Raw genomic sequence first — 18,553 nt, 5'->3', positions numbered from 1 at the left:
ATTTTTTCATTAACAGGTAACAAAGCTTACCTCGTATAGGACCCAGTGCTGCATCTTTTGCTAATGCTGTCAAGTCACTCCCTGAGTATCCCTCTGTCATTCTTTGTAAAGAGAAAGTGAACACAATTTCAGTTTTTTCCTGTGGATAACTGCATTAAAGAAACTCAGCAAGTTTACAATATTTTAAGTCACTAGCTTGTAGCAAAAGCAGCCTGCTTTTTTTAAAAAACCTAAATAAAATGTTAATTTTAAATTAGTATTATATTGAATGTATAATGTTTCTTTAATGAAAGTTTAGCTTTAGTATCAAACTGTCAGTGGTGTTATGTTTGATGGATGCATCAAGTATTGATATTTACATAAACAGCTAAGGAAGGAAGACATCTGCATGACATACTCAAGAGAATTATTCTTAGAATCCCTGCTGATGTGCAACAGCTGCAAATCCTGCTACACATACACCAGCTGTAATGAACAACAAACAAAAAGTTACTCACCTAGCTAGCTGTGCCAGCTCTTTTTGGGTTAATGGATTTCCTTGCTTGCTCAAAAGATTTTTTAGTAAAAGCAGTCGTGTCTGTAAGGCACAATATTCACTATTTATAACTATACAAACAAGAAATCTTGTGTAAGTTAATGTTATAAAAATACTTATAACAAGAGGCTTGCCAAAGACATAAACTGGCCAATATGATTATATTACACCTGTGCTTTTCTGCACTGGGTGCTAGCTCATTTCTGGGCCCAGTCAAAGTGTTGGTTTGGCCTCAGTAAAAGCTCTCTGTACTATGAGTCTAGATTACCTGAAGAATTACTTCCTCCCATATATACCTGTCAGGGAACTGCCATCGGAGAGACAGGTGGTGGACAGGCTACAGGAGAATAGGAGAGAATCTGCAGTAGAAGAGGGAACCAGCAGGGGGAGTGCAGGAGTCACAGCGGAGGGGAGGCTCTGGGATGCTTCCAGTGAGAGTAGTGGAGAGGTAACGGGACCCCCGTTGGGAACGCCCACCCTTCGCCGGAAACTGTCACGCAGAGAGTCTCGAAAGCGCATGTCTGTCAAAGAGCTTTTATGTTGGCGTAAATTCCGTAGACGCCCACTGTCAGATTCTACCAGCGACTGACGGAGTCATGCTTTGGGGGCTCCGTTAGTGCATCGGTTTGGATGACCAGCCAAACCCCAGAGGGATCAAGCTTTTACGCACAAGCAGCTCACTATCCCATCACAGCAATCTGACAGTCTTTGAAAGCAGCTTGTGCAAGCAGAAGGCATCATGAGCGAACCATCCGGAACCGGAGGAGCAGGAGCGGGAGCTGGCGCAGATCCAAGCCTGGAACAAAGGTACAGGGCGTTGGAGGTCCAGCTGGCACTGCAAACGGCGAGGCTCGAGGAGAGGAGGGCTCAAGATGCAGATAAGGGGAAGACCACCCCACTTGCCAGACGGGTGCCTGGACTGGTGCAGAAATTTGGGGGGGATCCCCGGAACTATCAAGCCTTTAGGACAGAGATGCAATATGCTCTCAATCTACTGTTTGATGACTTCCCCGACGAGAACTCTAGAGTGGCGTACGTGATTGGCCATCTAGAGGGAGGGGCGAGGGACTGGGTTCGGCCCCTGATGGCAGCCAATAATGAAATCTTAAAGGACACAATGAAGTTTTTCCGCGCCATGGACTTGATGTTTTCCAGCGAGATCGAGCAGGGAGTGGTGCGCAGGCAGTTAATGGCGTGTAAACAGGGGAGCCGATCTGTACGTGAGTACTGGACTGAGTTCACCATGCTGATTCATAGACTTGGGTGGGACCTTGCTAGTGAACCTATTCAAATGCTGTTTGAAGAAGGTCTCTCTCCGGCAGTGAAAGATGAACTTTCCCGGGCGCCTAGGGCGGAGTCTATGGATCAGCTGACTAAATCAGCGCTGTCCATAGGAGCACGCCAGGAGGCTAGAGCTATGGAAAGGCGGGAAGGAAAGGGGGAACGTTGGAAGGACTTCCGCATTCCAGAGATTCCGGAGCAGCCTTTCCCGCCAGCAGAGCCGATGGAACTTGGAACAGCGCGCGCGCGCGCAGTTTCAAACACCAGTGAAGGGCGGAAGAAGGAGGGAAAGAGCGGCAAGAGATGCTATCTCTGCCAACAGCCAGGTCACTTTGCCAGAGTCTGTCCGCAAAGGAAGGAATGGCAAGGGATGGCGGGAACTGTTGGGGGGAAGGAGGAAGAAGAAATCACGGAGCCAGTAAAAGCCAACGCCTGGTTGCCAACATCAGGGCACAGCAGCCAGGCCAGGGAGTAATGAATGTGCCCACGCCGGAACCTCCAAGACCAGCGCTTGTGATAGAGGTGTTGCTGGAACTGGCAAACGGACACCCACTGAAGATAAAGGCGCTATTGGATTCAGGTAGCTCATGTAATTTCATGAGCAAAGAGTTTGCAGCTGCACACCAAATACAGACTATCCCATTGAGTAAGCCTTTGCAGGTTACCACGATTGATGGGAGGGAGCTGTTGGGAGGAGAAGTGAGCCAACAGACTGTACCAATGATAATGAGGGTGGCACGACACACCGAACTGATAGCGTTTAACGTAGCCACCTTGGGAGGAGCTCCTATTATCTTGGGTATGAGCTGGCTGGCGCTACACGATCCGCTAGTAGGCTGGCATCAGAGAGTGGTTTCCTTTGGATCAGCACATTGCCTAGAACACTGCAAGGAGGGAGAGGCTCAGGCAGGCGCCAGGGGCACTCTAGCAGGGATGGAACTGATGGACAAAGGGAGGGTGCCACCACAATACGCTGACTTGCTTGACGTATTCAGCGAAAAAGAAGCAGATAAACTGCCCCCGCACAGACCCTTTGATTGTCAAATTACCTTACTCCCAGGAGCACAATTGCCAGTGGGCAAGCTGTATGCAATGTCAGACAGTGAGATGCAGGAGTTAAGGGAGTTCATTGACAAGAATCTCAAGCGAGGTTTCATCAGAGAGTCACGAGCGGTGGGGGGCAGCCCAGTGTTCTTTGTGGACAAAAAAAACACGGGCAAGCCCAGGCTTGTATGTGATTTCAGGGCCCTAAATGCAGTGTCAGAACCAGTGACTTTCCCTATGCCCAGAATTGATGACATTCTAACACGGGTGAGAAAAGGGAAAATTTTTACCAAGCTGGACCTTAGGGGGGCATATAACTTGATACGTGTGAGAAAGGGGGATGAGTGGAAGACCACTATGTTCACCCCCTTGGGGGCCTTTGAGTACACCGTTATGCCTTTCGGATTACAAGGGGGCTCCGCCTGTTTTCAATCATTCATGAATCACGTCCTGGGGCCACTGCTCTACAAGAACTGCGTAGCGTTCTTAGATGACGTTCTGGTGTACTCAGACAATGAGGAGCAGCATGTGCGAGATGTAAGAGAGGTACTGAGCAAGCTGCGAGAAAACCGGCTGTGGGTGAAACTGGAGAAGTGTCAGTTTCATACCAAGGAGGTGGAATTCCTGGGGTACCGGTTGTCTGACAAGGGATTGGCCATGGATCCCAGCAAGGTTCAAGCGGTACTGGAATGGAAAACACCAAAGACCAAGAAGGACGTGCAAAGGTTCCTGGGCTTCGGAAACTTCTATAGGAAGTTCATCAAAAACTTTGCCCATTTAACAGCGCCCATCACGGATTGTCTTAGTAGCAAAAAGAAATTTGTTTGGACGGGAGAAGCGCAACAAGCGTTCGAACGCTTAAAGCAGGCGTTTGCGTCGGAAGAGCAACTCTTGCACGTGGATCTACAACAACCAATGAGAGTGGAGACTGACGCGTCAGACCGAGCGGTGGGGGCCGTTCTTCTCCAGCCGGGAAAAGATACGTCTGAATGGAGACCGTGTGCATTCTTCTCGCGGAAGTTGAACAAATCAGAGAGGAACTACACAGTGTACGACCGAGAACTGCTCGCCATTCATGAAGCATTCCGGAAATGGCGGCACTTGCTGATTGGGGCGCAGCACAAGGTTCAAGTCCGAACTGACCACAAAAATCTGGAATACTGGAGAACAGCCCGAGTGCTGAACCAGAGACAAGTGAGATGGGCCCAGGAGTTCTCCAAATTCCACTTTGAGATTCGTTACGTGCCCGGCTCCGAGAACGTGAGGGCGGACGCTCTTTCCAGGAAACCTGAGTACTTAGAGGGGGAGGGAGCGCCTGAGGCAAGGCATGTAATCCCTGAAGACCGCTGGGTGTGTGGGGCGGCATTGGTGGGGCAGAGGGAACTGATAGAGGGTACGGAGAACGATGAATACGCCCAAGAGAAACTCAGAGAGCTCCGGAGGACAGAGGAGAACACAGGGGGGTTCGAAGAAAAGAACGGGGCGTTGTATTACAAAGGGGCACTGTACATACCCGACGGGGAACTGAGGGGCAGAGTACTCAAGCAGTTGCATGACAGCCCCACAGCGGGACATTTTGGACAGCACAAAACCATGTGGTTGGTTACCAGGGAGTTTTGGTGGCCCAAGGTGAGGGAGGACGTACGGGAATATGTCAGGGGTTGCGACAGGTGCCAGCGAGCGAAAGGAGAGAGGGTGGCGCCAGCGGGGCTATTACAACCCTTACCCACGCCCGAAAGGCCATGGGAGGCAGTATCCATAGATTTTATGACGGACCTGCCAAAATCCAAAGGCAAAACAGCTGTCATGGTGGTGGTAGATCAATTAACCAAGATGTGTCATTTTATAGCTTGTTCACATGCAGTCACAGCGGAGGAAACCGCCAAGTTGTTTGTAGAACATATTTTCAAGTTGCATGGCGCCCCCTTGAGGGTGGTCAGCAACAGAGGGAAACAATTTACTTCCAGGTTCTGGAGGAAACTTATGAGCTTACTGCACGTAGAACTCAATTTCTCAACTGCCCGGCACCCAGAAACCAATGGGCAAGCGGAAAGGGCAATACCTTTACAATAATAGCAATGGGCAAGCGGAAAGGGCAATACCTTTACAACAATACCTGAGGTGTTATGTAAAAGACAGAGAAAATGATTGGGTGGATAAGTTACCTCTAGCAGAATTTGCCTACAACAACGCGGAGAACGTGTCCACAGGGATGAGTCCCTTCCTGGCAAATTATGGGTGTCACCCCCGGGCATTCCCAGGAGAGGGAGGGGAGAGGTGGAGCGTGCCGGCGGCGGAATATTTTTTTGAAGAGATGGAGGCGATCCACCGTCAGCTTCAACTTAACTTAGAGAAAGCCAAGGAAGAATATAAGAAGCAAGCAGACAGAAATAGGAGGGAAGGTGAAACTATAAGGGTGGGGGACCGGGTGTGGTTGTCCACCCAAGGGCTACCGTTCAAGGGCGGGAGTAAGAAATTGAGGCCCAAAAGATTGGGACCCTTTGAGGTCATACAGCAGGTCAACCCAGTGGCATTCAAACTCAGGCTGCCCAGTCACATGAAATTACACCCAGTATTTCACAGGTCATTACTGTCGCCGTACCGAGAGGGACGCGAGTGGGGGGAGCGTGAGAGAGAGGCCACCCAAACGCCCGTGATAGAAGAGAGAGAGCGCGACATGAACGTGGCAGGAATCATTGATTCCAGGTGGAAGGGGAATCAGGTGGAATATCTGGTAGAATGGGAGGGGGAAGCAGAGTCGGAAAACACTTGGGTACCAGCAGAGGTAGTCAATGACGAGGTTTTAATAGAAACATTTCATCAGCGTTTCCCAAGAAAACCGCAACCCGTGGCTCGATTTAGAAGGGAACACTTTGGGACCACCGATGAGGAAGGAGAGTTTGAAGGGTTCCCAGAGTCAGGGGTGGGTGAAGAAGCCGACTCCGACGAAGAAGAGGAAGACGGGGAGAGAGACGGTACGCCGTGGCTGGAAGTGTTAGAATCCTCGGACGACGAGGAGAGTTCCTTCAGGGGCTTTCCGCCCTCACCGCCAGTGGGAGAGGAGGCGGGAGGGGGTGAAGGGGGCCCTGGGGGGGAGGTGGATGTCAGGGAACTGCCATCGGAGAGACAGGTGGTGGACAGGCTACAGGAGAATAGGAGAGAATCTGCAGTAGAAGAGGGAACCAGCAGGGGGAGTGCAGGAGTCACAGCGGAGGGGAGGCTCTGGGATGCTTCCAGTGAGAGTAGTGGAGAGGTAACGGGACCCCCATTGGGAACGCCCACCCTTCGCCGGAAACTGTCACGCAGAGAGTCTCGAAAGCGCATGTCTGTCAAAGAGCTTTTATGTTGGCGTAAATTCCGTAGACGCCCACTGTCAGATTCTACCAGCGACTGACGGAGTCATGCTTTGGGGGCTCCGTTAGTGCATCGGTTTGGATGACCAGCCAAACCCCAGAGGGATCAAGCTTTTACGCACAAGCAGCTCACTATCCCATCACAATACCAATCCAGATTGTAAGGTTATCTGCCAGATGGAATTTAGGCAGAAAATGGGATAATAGTAGAGAAAGAAGGAAGCACTAGCTATTAAGAGGTTTGCAGGAGAAAAGGAACTAAAAATGAAAGAGGAATTGTTCAGCTTGGGCAGTAACACCTAACCACAGACCTTTCTCAAAGTTTGAACATATGGTGACAACATCTGATTAAGATTTTTCCTCCATATGACTTGAAATCCTTTTTACTGAAAGCTTAGATTTTCAAAAATGTGAAAAGACAAGCAGATTGTGAGCTGGAAGGATGTATTCTATGCTGTAAATTCTTTTATAAACCATGCTCACTGAAAATTCATGTTTGTAGCAATTATACGAAAGATTTCAATCTATCACAAACTTGCACCAAAAACAAGCAGTGGGGCAGTCTTGTGTACAAAATGCAATCACAAGCTACATACCTCTTCATTTGGTAATGATACATACACTCGTTTGATGAATCGCCTGAAAACACAAATATTGATACAGAAACTATGATTAGGGAAGCATGGTATGTAAAAAGCCCATTTTCTATATTATGCCACAATTGAAGCACAAACATCACACTCTGAGGGTATGAAAGAAGAATTTCTGTAATAAGAGGATACTAAAAATAGCTTAAAACTACAACTACACATGAATAATTTTAATAAATGCACTGTTTTCACAGATATATTTTTGGCTAAAATATGTCATATGACATTACAGAGTTCAATAGCATCCGATGCCGGAAAAATGCAACTGTCTATTAAATGAAGCAGCCAGTAAGGGGGGGGCGGAATCCCTTATTTTAGAAAGTTTATAATTTGTACATTGTTGTTTTAGCAAATCCAATACATAATGCCTGTACAGATGGCAGTCAAGACTGACCTGTAGATCTCCCAGTCCTTATTATTATTCAGCTCAAATTGTTTCAATATTTTCTAACAGTAAATTTGTACTGCCTACAGCAGCCTATATCCTCTCCTAAAGAGCTAGCTTCATCCCCATCACACTTCTGGCCCTCATTATCTCAGCTGTGCCATTTGATGTGTTAAGTCACCCTGAAAAACAGCCCCATGTCCACAAGGAAAGTTGCTAATGAGGTAGCATCATTCCCAGCCACCAATATTAAAATGCTAGCATTCAAGAAAGGGGCCCCAAAGGTATACAAAACAGATTTTAATAATCACATAGGTTGGATCCTATGATCACATGAACAAAGTTTTGCTCATGGAAGGGTCACTTTCTGCACCTGCTACCAGAACAGGAATTTTTTGTCCATTTTATTGCCCTTCTACAGATCCACAAACCTGCTCTAGAGGACTGGGGTGACCCTGCAGAATATTCGGAAAACAGTATGGGATGTGGCATGGAAAGGAGGGATTTGGAGAAAAAGAATCACATCCTCCCATACATTAGCAGAAGCAATAGGACTTTCTGTAATTGGAAAGGCACCTTTAGATTTAACCCTATGTCTCATACATTTTCAAAGGAAAATTATAAGATTGTTTTATTCCTATTAAAAACATTCCAAGCAGCTATGAAATATTATCAATAATTCCCCTGTGTGATACCACATCTACAGTGCAGATTCCAATAATTCTGTGCACAAACACACCCTAAATTATTCTTTGAAATACTGGAACCCAACACATACCAAGTGAATGATCAAGAATACCTACTATGCCAACCCTCACTATGTACAGCTGTTAATAACACATGTTTTAAAGTACCTGAGAACAGCATCATCAAGCTCTTGTGGCCTGTTAGTTGCTCCCATTACAAGTATTCGGTCTTCTCCTGAAGACTGTACCTATTTTTTTCCAAAAAAGCAAAGCTTAAATATTTAGAAATTGGAAATTAATACTGCCACAAAATAGTTACCTGAAAAACCTTAATGTTATAGATTGGTAAACTCTTAATTTTGCTAAGCAATAACTTTGCTTAGTGTTCCATATGATAAAAATGCAAACAACTTACTGGTTTTCATGACTTCATATTGCACCAGTTTACCAGCCACCACTTTGGACAACACTTGGAGTTCAGCAAAATAGGAAAAGAAAACAGTTCCCTTTTCCCCAATAAAATATCCCTTGTCCCTTCTCTATTTGCTCTTCAGGATTAAAAAGAACTAAGTATAAAAGGGATAATCCACAGTTTAAACACAACAAATTGGTATGCATTGATGTAGCTTCATACCAAAGCTAATACTTACACCATCAAACTCTATTAAAAATTCCGTTTTTAAACGTCTACTAGCATCATGTTCACCTTCTCTTCTTTCACATAAGAGACTATCCACTTCATCTAAAAATTGAAAGTGGCAACATTATAACATTTCCTATAATGGTATAACTGAAGTAAGTAAAATAACTTGCATTTTATTCAAAATCTATTATTGAGAGCCATGAAGTTAATAACATATTTGAGAACAAGCATGCATGTCTTTTTTTTGTCTTCAGTACATCAATACCAGACTTTTTAATATATATTCACAGAGCAGCTTCCAATATAATATTAGTAGTTCTGTAAACATCCTACTTATTTAAATTATAAAACAAATCCAATAAATGGACAATAGCTTCTGATGCAGCTTTACCTGATCACAACATTAGGTTGCTTTACAAGTTAAAGTTTGAAGCTGCTTTACTTTTTTAAATACACAAATGCTAAAGTTTTACCTATAAAAATTATAGAAGGTTGAAGTTCTCTGGCTACTGCAAAAAGAGCACGCACTAGTTTCTCTCCTTCACCAACCTAAAAAGAAGATAAGGCATCTACTTCAGAAAAACAGTTTCTTAATATGGTTCATTCTCATCCTTTTCATTTATATAAAATAAGACCAAGACCAAATTTTGACACCAACTCAGTGCTGGTACTTGTGATAGATGTTATCTGCCTTCCTGAATAAAAACCTAAAGTCAATGGTTTGGATCCCAACACAATCAATTAAAGGAAGTGCACGGAAGGAAAACACCTGGCCTTTCCTGCTTTTGCATTCCTCAAAAAGCTTCTCTGGCAGCTCAGGAGGCCTTCCTGGAGTTTGTAGGTGGGGTATCTGCTTGGCAAGCAGAAATTACTCAATTTTGTGCCAAAATTGGACAAAAGTCCATTCACTTTGGGGGCAATGCCCCCCAACAGGCCCCCTTGCCACATCGCACATTGTTTAAGAGGATTTCCCCAACCTTTGTTGTTGTTTAGTCATTTAGTCATGTCCGACTCTTTGTGACCCCATGGACCAGAGCACGCCAGGCATTCCTGTCTTCCACTGCCTCCCACAGTTTGGTCAAACTCACGTTAGTAGCTTCAAGAACACTGTCCTACCATCTCGTCCTCTGTCGTCCCCTTCTCCTTGTGCCCTCCATCTTTCCCAACATCAAGGTCTTTTCCAGGGAGTCATCTCTTCTCATGAGGTGGCCAAAGTATTGGAGTCTCAGCTTCAGGATCTGTCCTTCCAGTGAGCAGGGCTGAATCAGGGCTGATTTCCTTAAGAATGGAGAGGTTTGATCTTCTTGCAGTCCATGGGACTCTCAAGAGTCTCCTCCAGCACCATAATTCAAAAGCATCCATTCTTTGGTGATCAGCCTTCTTTATGGTCCAGCTCTCACTTCCATACATCACTACTGGGAAAACCATAGCTTTAACTATACGGACCTTTGTTGGCAAGGTGATGTCTCTGCTTTTTAAGACGCTGTCTAGATTTGTCATCGCTTTTCTCCCAAGAAGCAGGCGTCTTTTAATTTCGTGACTGCTGTCACCATCTGCAGTGATCATGGAGCCCAAGAAAGTAAAATCTTTCACTGCCTCCATTTCTTCTCCTACTATTTGCCAGGAGGTGATGGGACCAGTGGCTATGATCTTGATTTTTTTGATGTTGAGCTTCAGACCGTATTTTGCGCTCTCCTCTTTTACCCCCAACCTTACAAAGATGATTTCTCGGGGTGTATGTAGCTGCAGGGGGAATGCAGGTGAGAAACTTTCTGTGAACTTAGTTAGGATCCAAGCCAATAACTTTGTCATAAGTTTTGACAAGTTGCAGTGAAATTTAAATGATCTCCTCTTCACATTTATTTAGGAATATGTGTTTATAGCAACTTTTCATTGCCAAATGCTCCTAAAAAGCCCATGTGCCAGTTACATTTTTTTGAGCCAAACCTACATTATTAAGAACTCCAGGTATTTTTCAAAAGTGTACAACTAGAATATACAACTGCTACTTACATATTTTGACGTTAGACTTGCAGCACTTATGTTAAAGAAAGTTGAATTTGATTCTGCAGCCACTGCTTTGGCCTTGAATAAGAGAAAATGCCAAGTGAGGACTACCGCATAAAAGGTTTACAGTATTCTTACTAAATGTGTAAGAAATAGTACAATACAGTTATGGAAAATCCAAATAATCTATCATTGATTTAGCAATATATAGCATGTCATTCCCTAGAAGTGTGACATGTCTGCCAAGGTAGTCAGCTGAATTTTCAAATGCTTTATCTCTTCAAATTTATTCATAAAAACTGTATGCAGCTAATCTGAGGCTGTCAACCACTGTACAGTGAGGGTCATATATAAACTATTAAAACTGGAATGAGAACCAACTTCCTCTATTGAATTTGAGATAACATGAGTTTATGAAGCAAACTTTCCACTTCATTTTTTGTTTTATTCATAAAGTATTAGGAAATAAACAAAACAGTTTTACAAATCCCAATGTACCAAATGTGCTACACTAAAGCACCACAATGCATCATCTTATACAAGCTTTTTTTTTTTAAAAAAAATGCCAATTTACTGAAAGATCAAGAAAAGCATTGTTTTCCCCCCATAAAGGTATACAGCTCATTCCTACTCTTAACTTAAAGAGAGTATTTGCATGTTAATACCAAGCACCAAATTCACTTAAACCATCTAGGGCCATCTCTCCAAGGATAAGTTAATTTACCCACCCACTCCCTCAAAGCTGTGATAGCCTAAGTAAAATAAGTGTAAGATGCAAGTTATCTGTACTTTCCTCATAAGATACTGTAAAATTTTCAGTATTCTTCCAAGCAGAGTGCAAACAGCCCAACATTAAAATACTCTCCTATTTCAAAGAGATTATTCAACACCTTTCTTTCATAAAAAGAGAAAGCAAATGTGGAAAGTTCTCAAAAAGCTGAGCTGAACAACATGCTAGAGTGCAAAACAGATTTCTCACCAACATCGTCTTTCCATTTCCTGGTGGGCCAAACAACAACAATCCACGTGCAGGAGCCCTAAGCCCTGTAAACAGCTGAAAGAATAGCTGAGTTACATACAGTTTTGTGACTGTAAACAAGCATAAGGTTATATAGAAACTGGCAGTATCTACACAGTATCTACACTGATGTTTCTTTAAAATATATAACTTTCAAAAAGACAGGTCATCCAGACCACTGGAAGACCTGCTATCTCAACCCAGTCTTGCAACTTAATATCAGCAGTAGAGTAAGCATAGGGAAAGAGAACAAGAGGGGAGGGGGATGGCCAGGGCAGGCCCTATCAAAGAAGAAAAAAGGAAAGGAAAGAAGGACAGGGTTTTAGCTTGAATAGCTTTGGATCATCTAGCTGTAACACAACAGAAGTGATCTGTATGTAGCCCAGAGTTGGACAAGTTTTTTAAAAATACTCCTCTATGCAGGTCCACCTATTTTCAAACCATCAGTTCCAGCATTCTGCTCTTCCTCATCTAGTGTCAGAGCAGTCCTATATTTATCTTACAAAAATTGTGTGTTTTGTTGTATTATCAGCCAGCTACTCAGCAGAAAGTTCACTGCCAAGTAGTTCCTCCAATAAGCAACTCAGACGCAGAAGATACTATGGATAATGGCATCAAACGTCAGAAAGACCCAAGCAAATTAACATTGCACTCACCCCCTTAGAAAGGTCATCCCACAGGGTGACCATGAACATTTTCTGTTCCTTGTATTTACAGTCTGTGACCGTAATAAATCAATACATTTCAGCTTCTGTCCCAAAATAAGGCCTATAGCCTAACTGAAATGGATCAACAAAGCCAGTTTCATCCAAGAGTATCTAGAGTTGACTAGCCTTTACTCTCTCTCCAGTACCTTGCCCAGGAAAGGGATATTCTCCAATGGCCCATAACTGCTGGACATTTTTTCCAGGGCCAGGTTAACTCTCTTCACAGCGTCATTGGCTTTTTCGTGCAAAGCTATAATGGGAGGCGCACGGGGGAATCATATGAAACTGAGTTGAAGAATCTTGCACCAATAGAGCTCCACTGGTCCAAGATTCCTCTACACAATTAAGGGTGATTTCTCCCACCCATTACTACCTGTATGACACATCCCATACTATTAAGTAGTTGCCTGCCCCCCTAGCTCCAGGAGAGGGTGACAGGGTGCTGCAGGAGGGAGGGGGGGAGGGAAGAAGAGATAATTTGCAAGCTTCCTTCTGCTGACACACACTGTAGGTTGTATCCAGTGGCTGTATTTATATTAGATACCTAAACATAGAAGGATATTTATTAATATGCTGGCCAAATAATTATTTAGGGACGCGGGTGGCACTGTGGTCTAAACCACAGAACCTAGGGTTAGCGGTTCGAATCCCCACGGCGGGATGAGCTCCCATTGCTCGGTCCCAGCTCCTGCCCACCTAGCAGTTTGAAAGCACGTCAAAGTGCAAGTAGATAAATAGGTACCGCTCTGGTGGGAAGATAAACGGTGTTTCCGTGAGCTGCTCTGGTTCACCAGAAGCGGCTTAGTCATGCTGGCTACATGACCTGGAAGCTGTCTGCGGACAAACGCTGGCTCCCTCGGCCTATAGAGCGAGATGAGCGCGCAACCCCACAGTCGACTGCAACTAGACCTAATGGTCAGGGGTACCCTTACCTTTAAATAATAATTTTGGACTTGCATTATGTCAGCATAACAGTATATATTTAACTTTATAGTGTTTCAATCTATGTTTATCAGAATTTGAAGTTGCGTGTGATCAGCAGGTCTTTGCAACCTAATGCCCCCTCTCCTTCCTGTGAGATTTGTATACTTTGGCTGTCATTTTTGCCCCTTTCTTTAGTGGATACTTAGCACCAAAATTCATAGAAGAGTGTTTTTGGAAATTTTGGTGGATGGGAATGCATTTCAGCTCTAGTGTGTGGTTTGTGATTAGCTACTACTTAGTATACATATTACAATGCTATATATAGAACACATATTAGATCTAAGAAAGTCAGTTTATAAATATTTTAAATAGATACTATGGACAAGAGGGCTACATGCAACCAGCTAAGTTTCACTCCATTGAATAGTCATAATTATTCACAACCCTACTGGGTTACAATGAAGAATCATGGTTTTTATTACTACTTTTAAGGAAAAGATGCAAATATAGCAAGATTTCTCTGGAAACAGTCTTGATCCTTTTCTTGGTACATTATGTGAATTAATCCCAAATTGTAAATGAGCAGCATTAACATAAATAGCATACATCATTTATACAAAGAACAGAAGGCTCTAAGGTGCAATATAAAAACTGATAGGAAACATGTTGCTTACCTCAGGTCTAAGTGAAGGAAGAATAACAATTTCTTGCAGTGCCTGCTTAGCCAGCTCTTGCCCAGCAATATCATCAAATTTGACAGATGGCCCACTAACAGATACAGAATACCAATTAGTGCAACAATAGACATTTCATTGCTCTGGAGTACAGCTGGCTAGCTTTATACCATTACTGCCATTTAAGAAATCCATTAAAATTATGAAATTACCCACATTTATATTCAATGTTTCATTTCCTATAACCACACCTGCATGTTTTATTTAGACCCCCAAAACTAAATTCTGCTATCAACTGATACAGAAAAATTAATATGTTTTATCTTAATTGCCCTATTAGGGGGGAAAACCCATTTTTTTTACATAGCAATCTAAAAAAATAACCCTGTCTTTATTAAAGACAACCACTGATGTTGCTTACCTGTCTACTATTTCATTGAGAATAAGATTAGCAAGATTACTATCCACGTTTCTAAAAACCTTCATGTCTTTCTTTTTTCGCACAGCAGTTGTAGGAGTAGAAGGCTTGTTGGCTCTATTATTTTTTGGAGTAGCCTGAAGAAACAATTTTTAAAAAAATATTTCAATATTGTTTGAGGAAAAAACACAAGGACAGCCCCCAGTTCCTTGGAATATTGACTTTAAATCTGGAGGTTCCACTGCTACTATGGCTGACAGAGCTACACATCATGAATTTGTTTAATCCCCTTTTAGAGCCATCTCAAGTCAATGGCAATCACCATATATTTTAATACTGATTTCCATAAATAAAGGAATCAATTTCCTGTACTCCATGCAAATGTAGAAACCTCTATCATGTTCCTTCCTCCTGTTAGTTGTTCTTTTTTAAAAAAACTGAAGAGCTTCACACACTTTAGCATCCCTTTGTAGATCAGGGGTAGGCAACCTAAGGCCCGGGGGCCGGATGCGGCCCAATCGCCTTCTCAATCAATGCGGGGCATAGGAATTCGTTCATATATTTTTTCCAAAATATAGTGCGGCCCCCCACAAGGTCTGAGGGGCAGTGAAAAAGGTTGCTGACCCCTGGTAGAGATGCTCTAATCCCTTGATCATTCAGGTGGCTTTTTCATTCTGAAATCCTTTGAGATGGAGTAATCAGGATTGTACACATATTCCAAATGCATCTGCACCAGAGATTTGTATGAAAGCAGAATGATACCGGCTGAGTTAGTTTCAGTCCCTTTCCTAATCAACCCTTGTAAGAAATTTGCATTTATCATCACTGCCACACATTCTGTTGATTTTTGCATAGATTATCCACCACATTCTCAAGCTCTGTTTCCTGGTTACTCGCCACCAGTTCAGACCAATCAACAAGTATGTTAGGATTTTTAGCTCATGCAACAATATTTTGGAGGTCTTGGACTCTTGAAAATTCTTACCAGGATATTCTATTTTGACAGTTATTTTAAGCATTCTCCTTAAGTACATGGAGAAAAATGAACATAGACTACCAACAGGTGTAAGATTTTAAGAGTAATGGTGGAGAGGAAGTGGTTTGATAGTGACACAACATTTTACTATCCTGTAGCATCCTCTAATGAAACAAATTGTGCAGGTTTCTGACACACTTTAAACTGAGGAAAACCCAACCATCTTTTCAGAAAGATGATCAAGGACAGTCAACTGTATGGACACCTGTTTTAGTTTCCTATTAGCAAGCAGTTGAATCACAAATGAAGCCACTGCGCACCTACATACCCTTGGAGCCATTTTGTGAAATGATTTCAAGCAGGCATAGCACTACCGGTTGCCTACTTCTAACACATGATCTCAATCAAAAAAAGAGCTAGGACAGTAAAAGTCGCACTTTTCTTTAGAAACTCTTTTTGCAGTTAAAGACTCTAAGCTTTGAAATAAAGCTCTCTGTTGCCATGTATTTCTTCAATTTTGAATGGTAATGTTTCTGTTATGAAGACAAACTGGCAAGCAAGCAGCACATGGAGCCTACTGCCTTACCTTCTGAGTTGAAGCTGTGGGAACAGTTCCTTGTCTAGGTACAGAAAAATTGGATATTCCACTATAACTAGGTGTCCTTTGGTGCCCTGAAAGCCCCACAGATCCAGTTTTGGCCACTGATTTTGAACGAGGGAGTGAGTTACTCGTTTGAGTCAATGGGTCCTTCTTTTTTGGAACAGCTCCACTTTCTACAAAAAGAAAGACACAGATATGTCAATATAGGGTATACTCAAAACAACTAGTTGCACACTATCCTCTGTTTAAAAATAATGAGTGACATCTTGATCAAATGTACTGCTTTATAGCATTTTCTAAAGTGGAGGAGTCATATTCATATTTGTTTTACTAGTGATGTAAAAATTGCTTTTGCTTGGTAGAAAATTCCAGTAAGTCTACATTAATACCACTCCTGGACCACCATAAACTCAGATTAGTCAATCAAATTCTATTTAACTATTAGTTGTTTAAACACTACTGGACATGCAGCTGTCAACCATCACATTTAATACTACAGCAAATAAGTTTTCTGGTCTTTAGAATCCTACAAATACATTCATTCACTTGATACAGATGAACTGTAATTACCACTAGAATAATCATAATTGCTAGGCATCTACGTAGCACCTAGAATATTCAAAACTCTAAACCAACGTTACAATCCTTAATAAGAAATAGAAAAGTGTAAGGTAGGTTAGTATTATTATCCACTTATTGTCAACGGAGGATGGCAAGACTGACCCACCTCATGAATTCATAGCAGAGACAATATCTGAACTGGGGACCGAGTCTCTTAATCACTACATTATACCTGTATGAAGCAAAGTATCAACTCTGCAACATCTGAATGGTGTTAAGTTTTTAGAATAGGAAGAGGCAGCCAAAATTCTAGCTGGATATGGCTTATGTCAGCCAAGTCCAATATACATCCTGTGATTCATTTCTGGGAAACACAGTGCCAACAATATCACAAGTAATCGACCCAACAGGGAAATTCTGAATGAAGATTATAGTTCATCTCTTACACTGATTGGCATATTATTTGAATTGTGTTACACTGCTGCATGTTTAACTGAAAATAATCCTGAAATTAAGTTGAAAAATAATTACGCCTATGCCACTACACTTTAGCTAACATATTTATTTTACGTGGCCTGACCAACATGATCCAGCATGCTTTATCTTTACCGAATCACATTTTTGTCACTTCAGTGTACTGTGTAAAAGTTGAAAGTGCGAAGAAGTAAAAACATATTGTAAATCTTAGAATGTCAGACTCACTCTCCACTTATTTTAAAATTTTGTACCATACTTCAGTTTGAAATTTCTAGGGCACTTCACAAAACATTAAGGACAATAAATAAAACAATGAACAATGAAGTAGTAACAGCAGCAAACATTAAGAAGTCAAAAGATAAAAAGAATTTTAAGTCTGGAAAACCAACAAATCTTTGTCTTGTGCATTATAGTCCTAGAAAAATAGGCACCAAGTAAGAATCTCTGAGGAGAGAATTTTACAAACTGGGCACCACAATAAATAAAATTCTTCCCTGTCACCACCATTTTCAACTTATCTGGCAAGGGTATCTGAAGGAGGGCCTCAAACATTCATATTAACACCTAAGTAGATTGATAAGGAAGGAGACAGGTCACAAGCTATGCAGGGCTTTGTACTGTGCTTGGAAACAGATCAGAAGCCAATGAAGTTCTTTTTAGGTATTAGCATTATATTCCTGATCCCAGCTAGTAACCTAACTGAACTTCAGAAGGCAGTCCCAAATACAAAGCATTGCAGTTGTCTATTCTGGAAGTCGCCAGAGCACTGATAACTGTGGACAGGCTATTGTATCTTTTGTTAAATGAAAATATATCCTGTCCTACCTACTGCAGGAGCCCAAGGCTGCAAACACACCCACAATTCAAAAACATTCTAAAACGGTTAAAATAGTCTAAAACCAGTTATAATTAAAAATATTGTTACATCTACTGCTTTCAGGGTTGCTAAGAACAGTATTAAAGCTAGAACCATGAGTATTTCACACCCAAATAAATAAATCTGCAGAGTGGAGTGCACTCCCATTCAGAACTGGTTGACTACTGGTTCCCTAGACAAAACACTTTTTAACAGTAGATAAATCCTGACAAGACTGAGCTTCAGTTTGTTGGCAATCATTTGGTCCATTCATGATTCCAATGGACAACTTAGCACTTCCACTACCTTGACTAAATCCATTGCCAAGGAGAGACAAGAGTGTATACACTGGAAACATCACACTACAAAACCTTGGATGACCTCACCCAGCAGCTTCAAGTAAATGTGAAAAACAAGAGGGAGAAAAGAGAACCCTGTAGGACCACATAACGAACATATATCCTATGGGATCCAACAGTAGTACCTGGAAGTGGCCCTTCAACTAGAACGCCCTCCCACCAGATGTCAAAGAGAACAACTACCAGATTTTTAGAAGACATCTGAAGGCAGCCTGTCCTGTTTAGGGAAGCTTTTAATGTTTGGTGCATTACTGTATTTTAATAATTTGTTGGAAGCCGCCCAGAGTGGCTGAGGAAGCCCAGCCAGATGGGAGATGGGCGGGATATAAATAAATAAATAAATAAATAAATAAATAAATAAATAAATAAATTTGTGATTTCAACTCTAAAATCAGGGA

At 42.4% G+C, this 18,553-nt stretch overlaps 1 protein-coding gene across 5 annotated transcripts in view; it reads right to left on the bottom strand.

The window, feature by feature from the left end:
• SPAST (spastin) overlaps positions 1–18,553 on the bottom strand; it is a 40,492-nt gene that overhangs the window by 6,856 nt on the left and 15,083 nt on the right. For all 5 annotated transcript variants that reach the window (XR_014155448.1, XM_081857685.1, XM_081857686.1 and 2 more), the window contains 11 exons: positions 15,888–16,075; positions 14,329–14,462; positions 13,908–14,001; positions 11,564–11,638; positions 10,591–10,662; positions 9,051–9,126; positions 8,585–8,676; positions 8,103–8,182; positions 6,810–6,852; positions 498–577; positions 31–101 (listed from right to left, as the gene is read on the bottom strand). Coding sequence is in view for 4 of the 5 variants with exons in the window: in XM_081857685.1 (XP_081713811.1) it covers positions 31–101; positions 498–577; positions 6,810–6,852; positions 8,103–8,182; positions 8,585–8,676; positions 9,051–9,126; positions 10,591–10,662; positions 11,564–11,638; positions 13,908–14,001; positions 14,329–14,462; positions 15,888–16,075 (1,005 nt within the window). In the remaining variant the exon portion in view is untranslated. The remainder of the gene's footprint in view (positions 1–30; positions 102–497; positions 578–6,809; positions 6,853–8,102; positions 8,183–8,584; positions 8,677–9,050; positions 9,127–10,590; positions 10,663–11,563; positions 11,639–13,907; positions 14,002–14,328; positions 14,463–15,887; positions 16,076–18,553) is intronic.

This window comes from Podarcis erhardii (genome assembly GCF_964252035.2).
Source record: "Podarcis erhardii genome assembly, chromosome: 3".
Taxonomy (NCBI): Eukaryota; Metazoa; Chordata; class Lepidosauria; order Squamata; family Lacertidae; genus Podarcis; species Podarcis erhardii.
The sequence above is the reverse complement of the archived record's forward strand: the minus strand, read 5'-3'. Positions and strand labels throughout refer to the sequence as shown.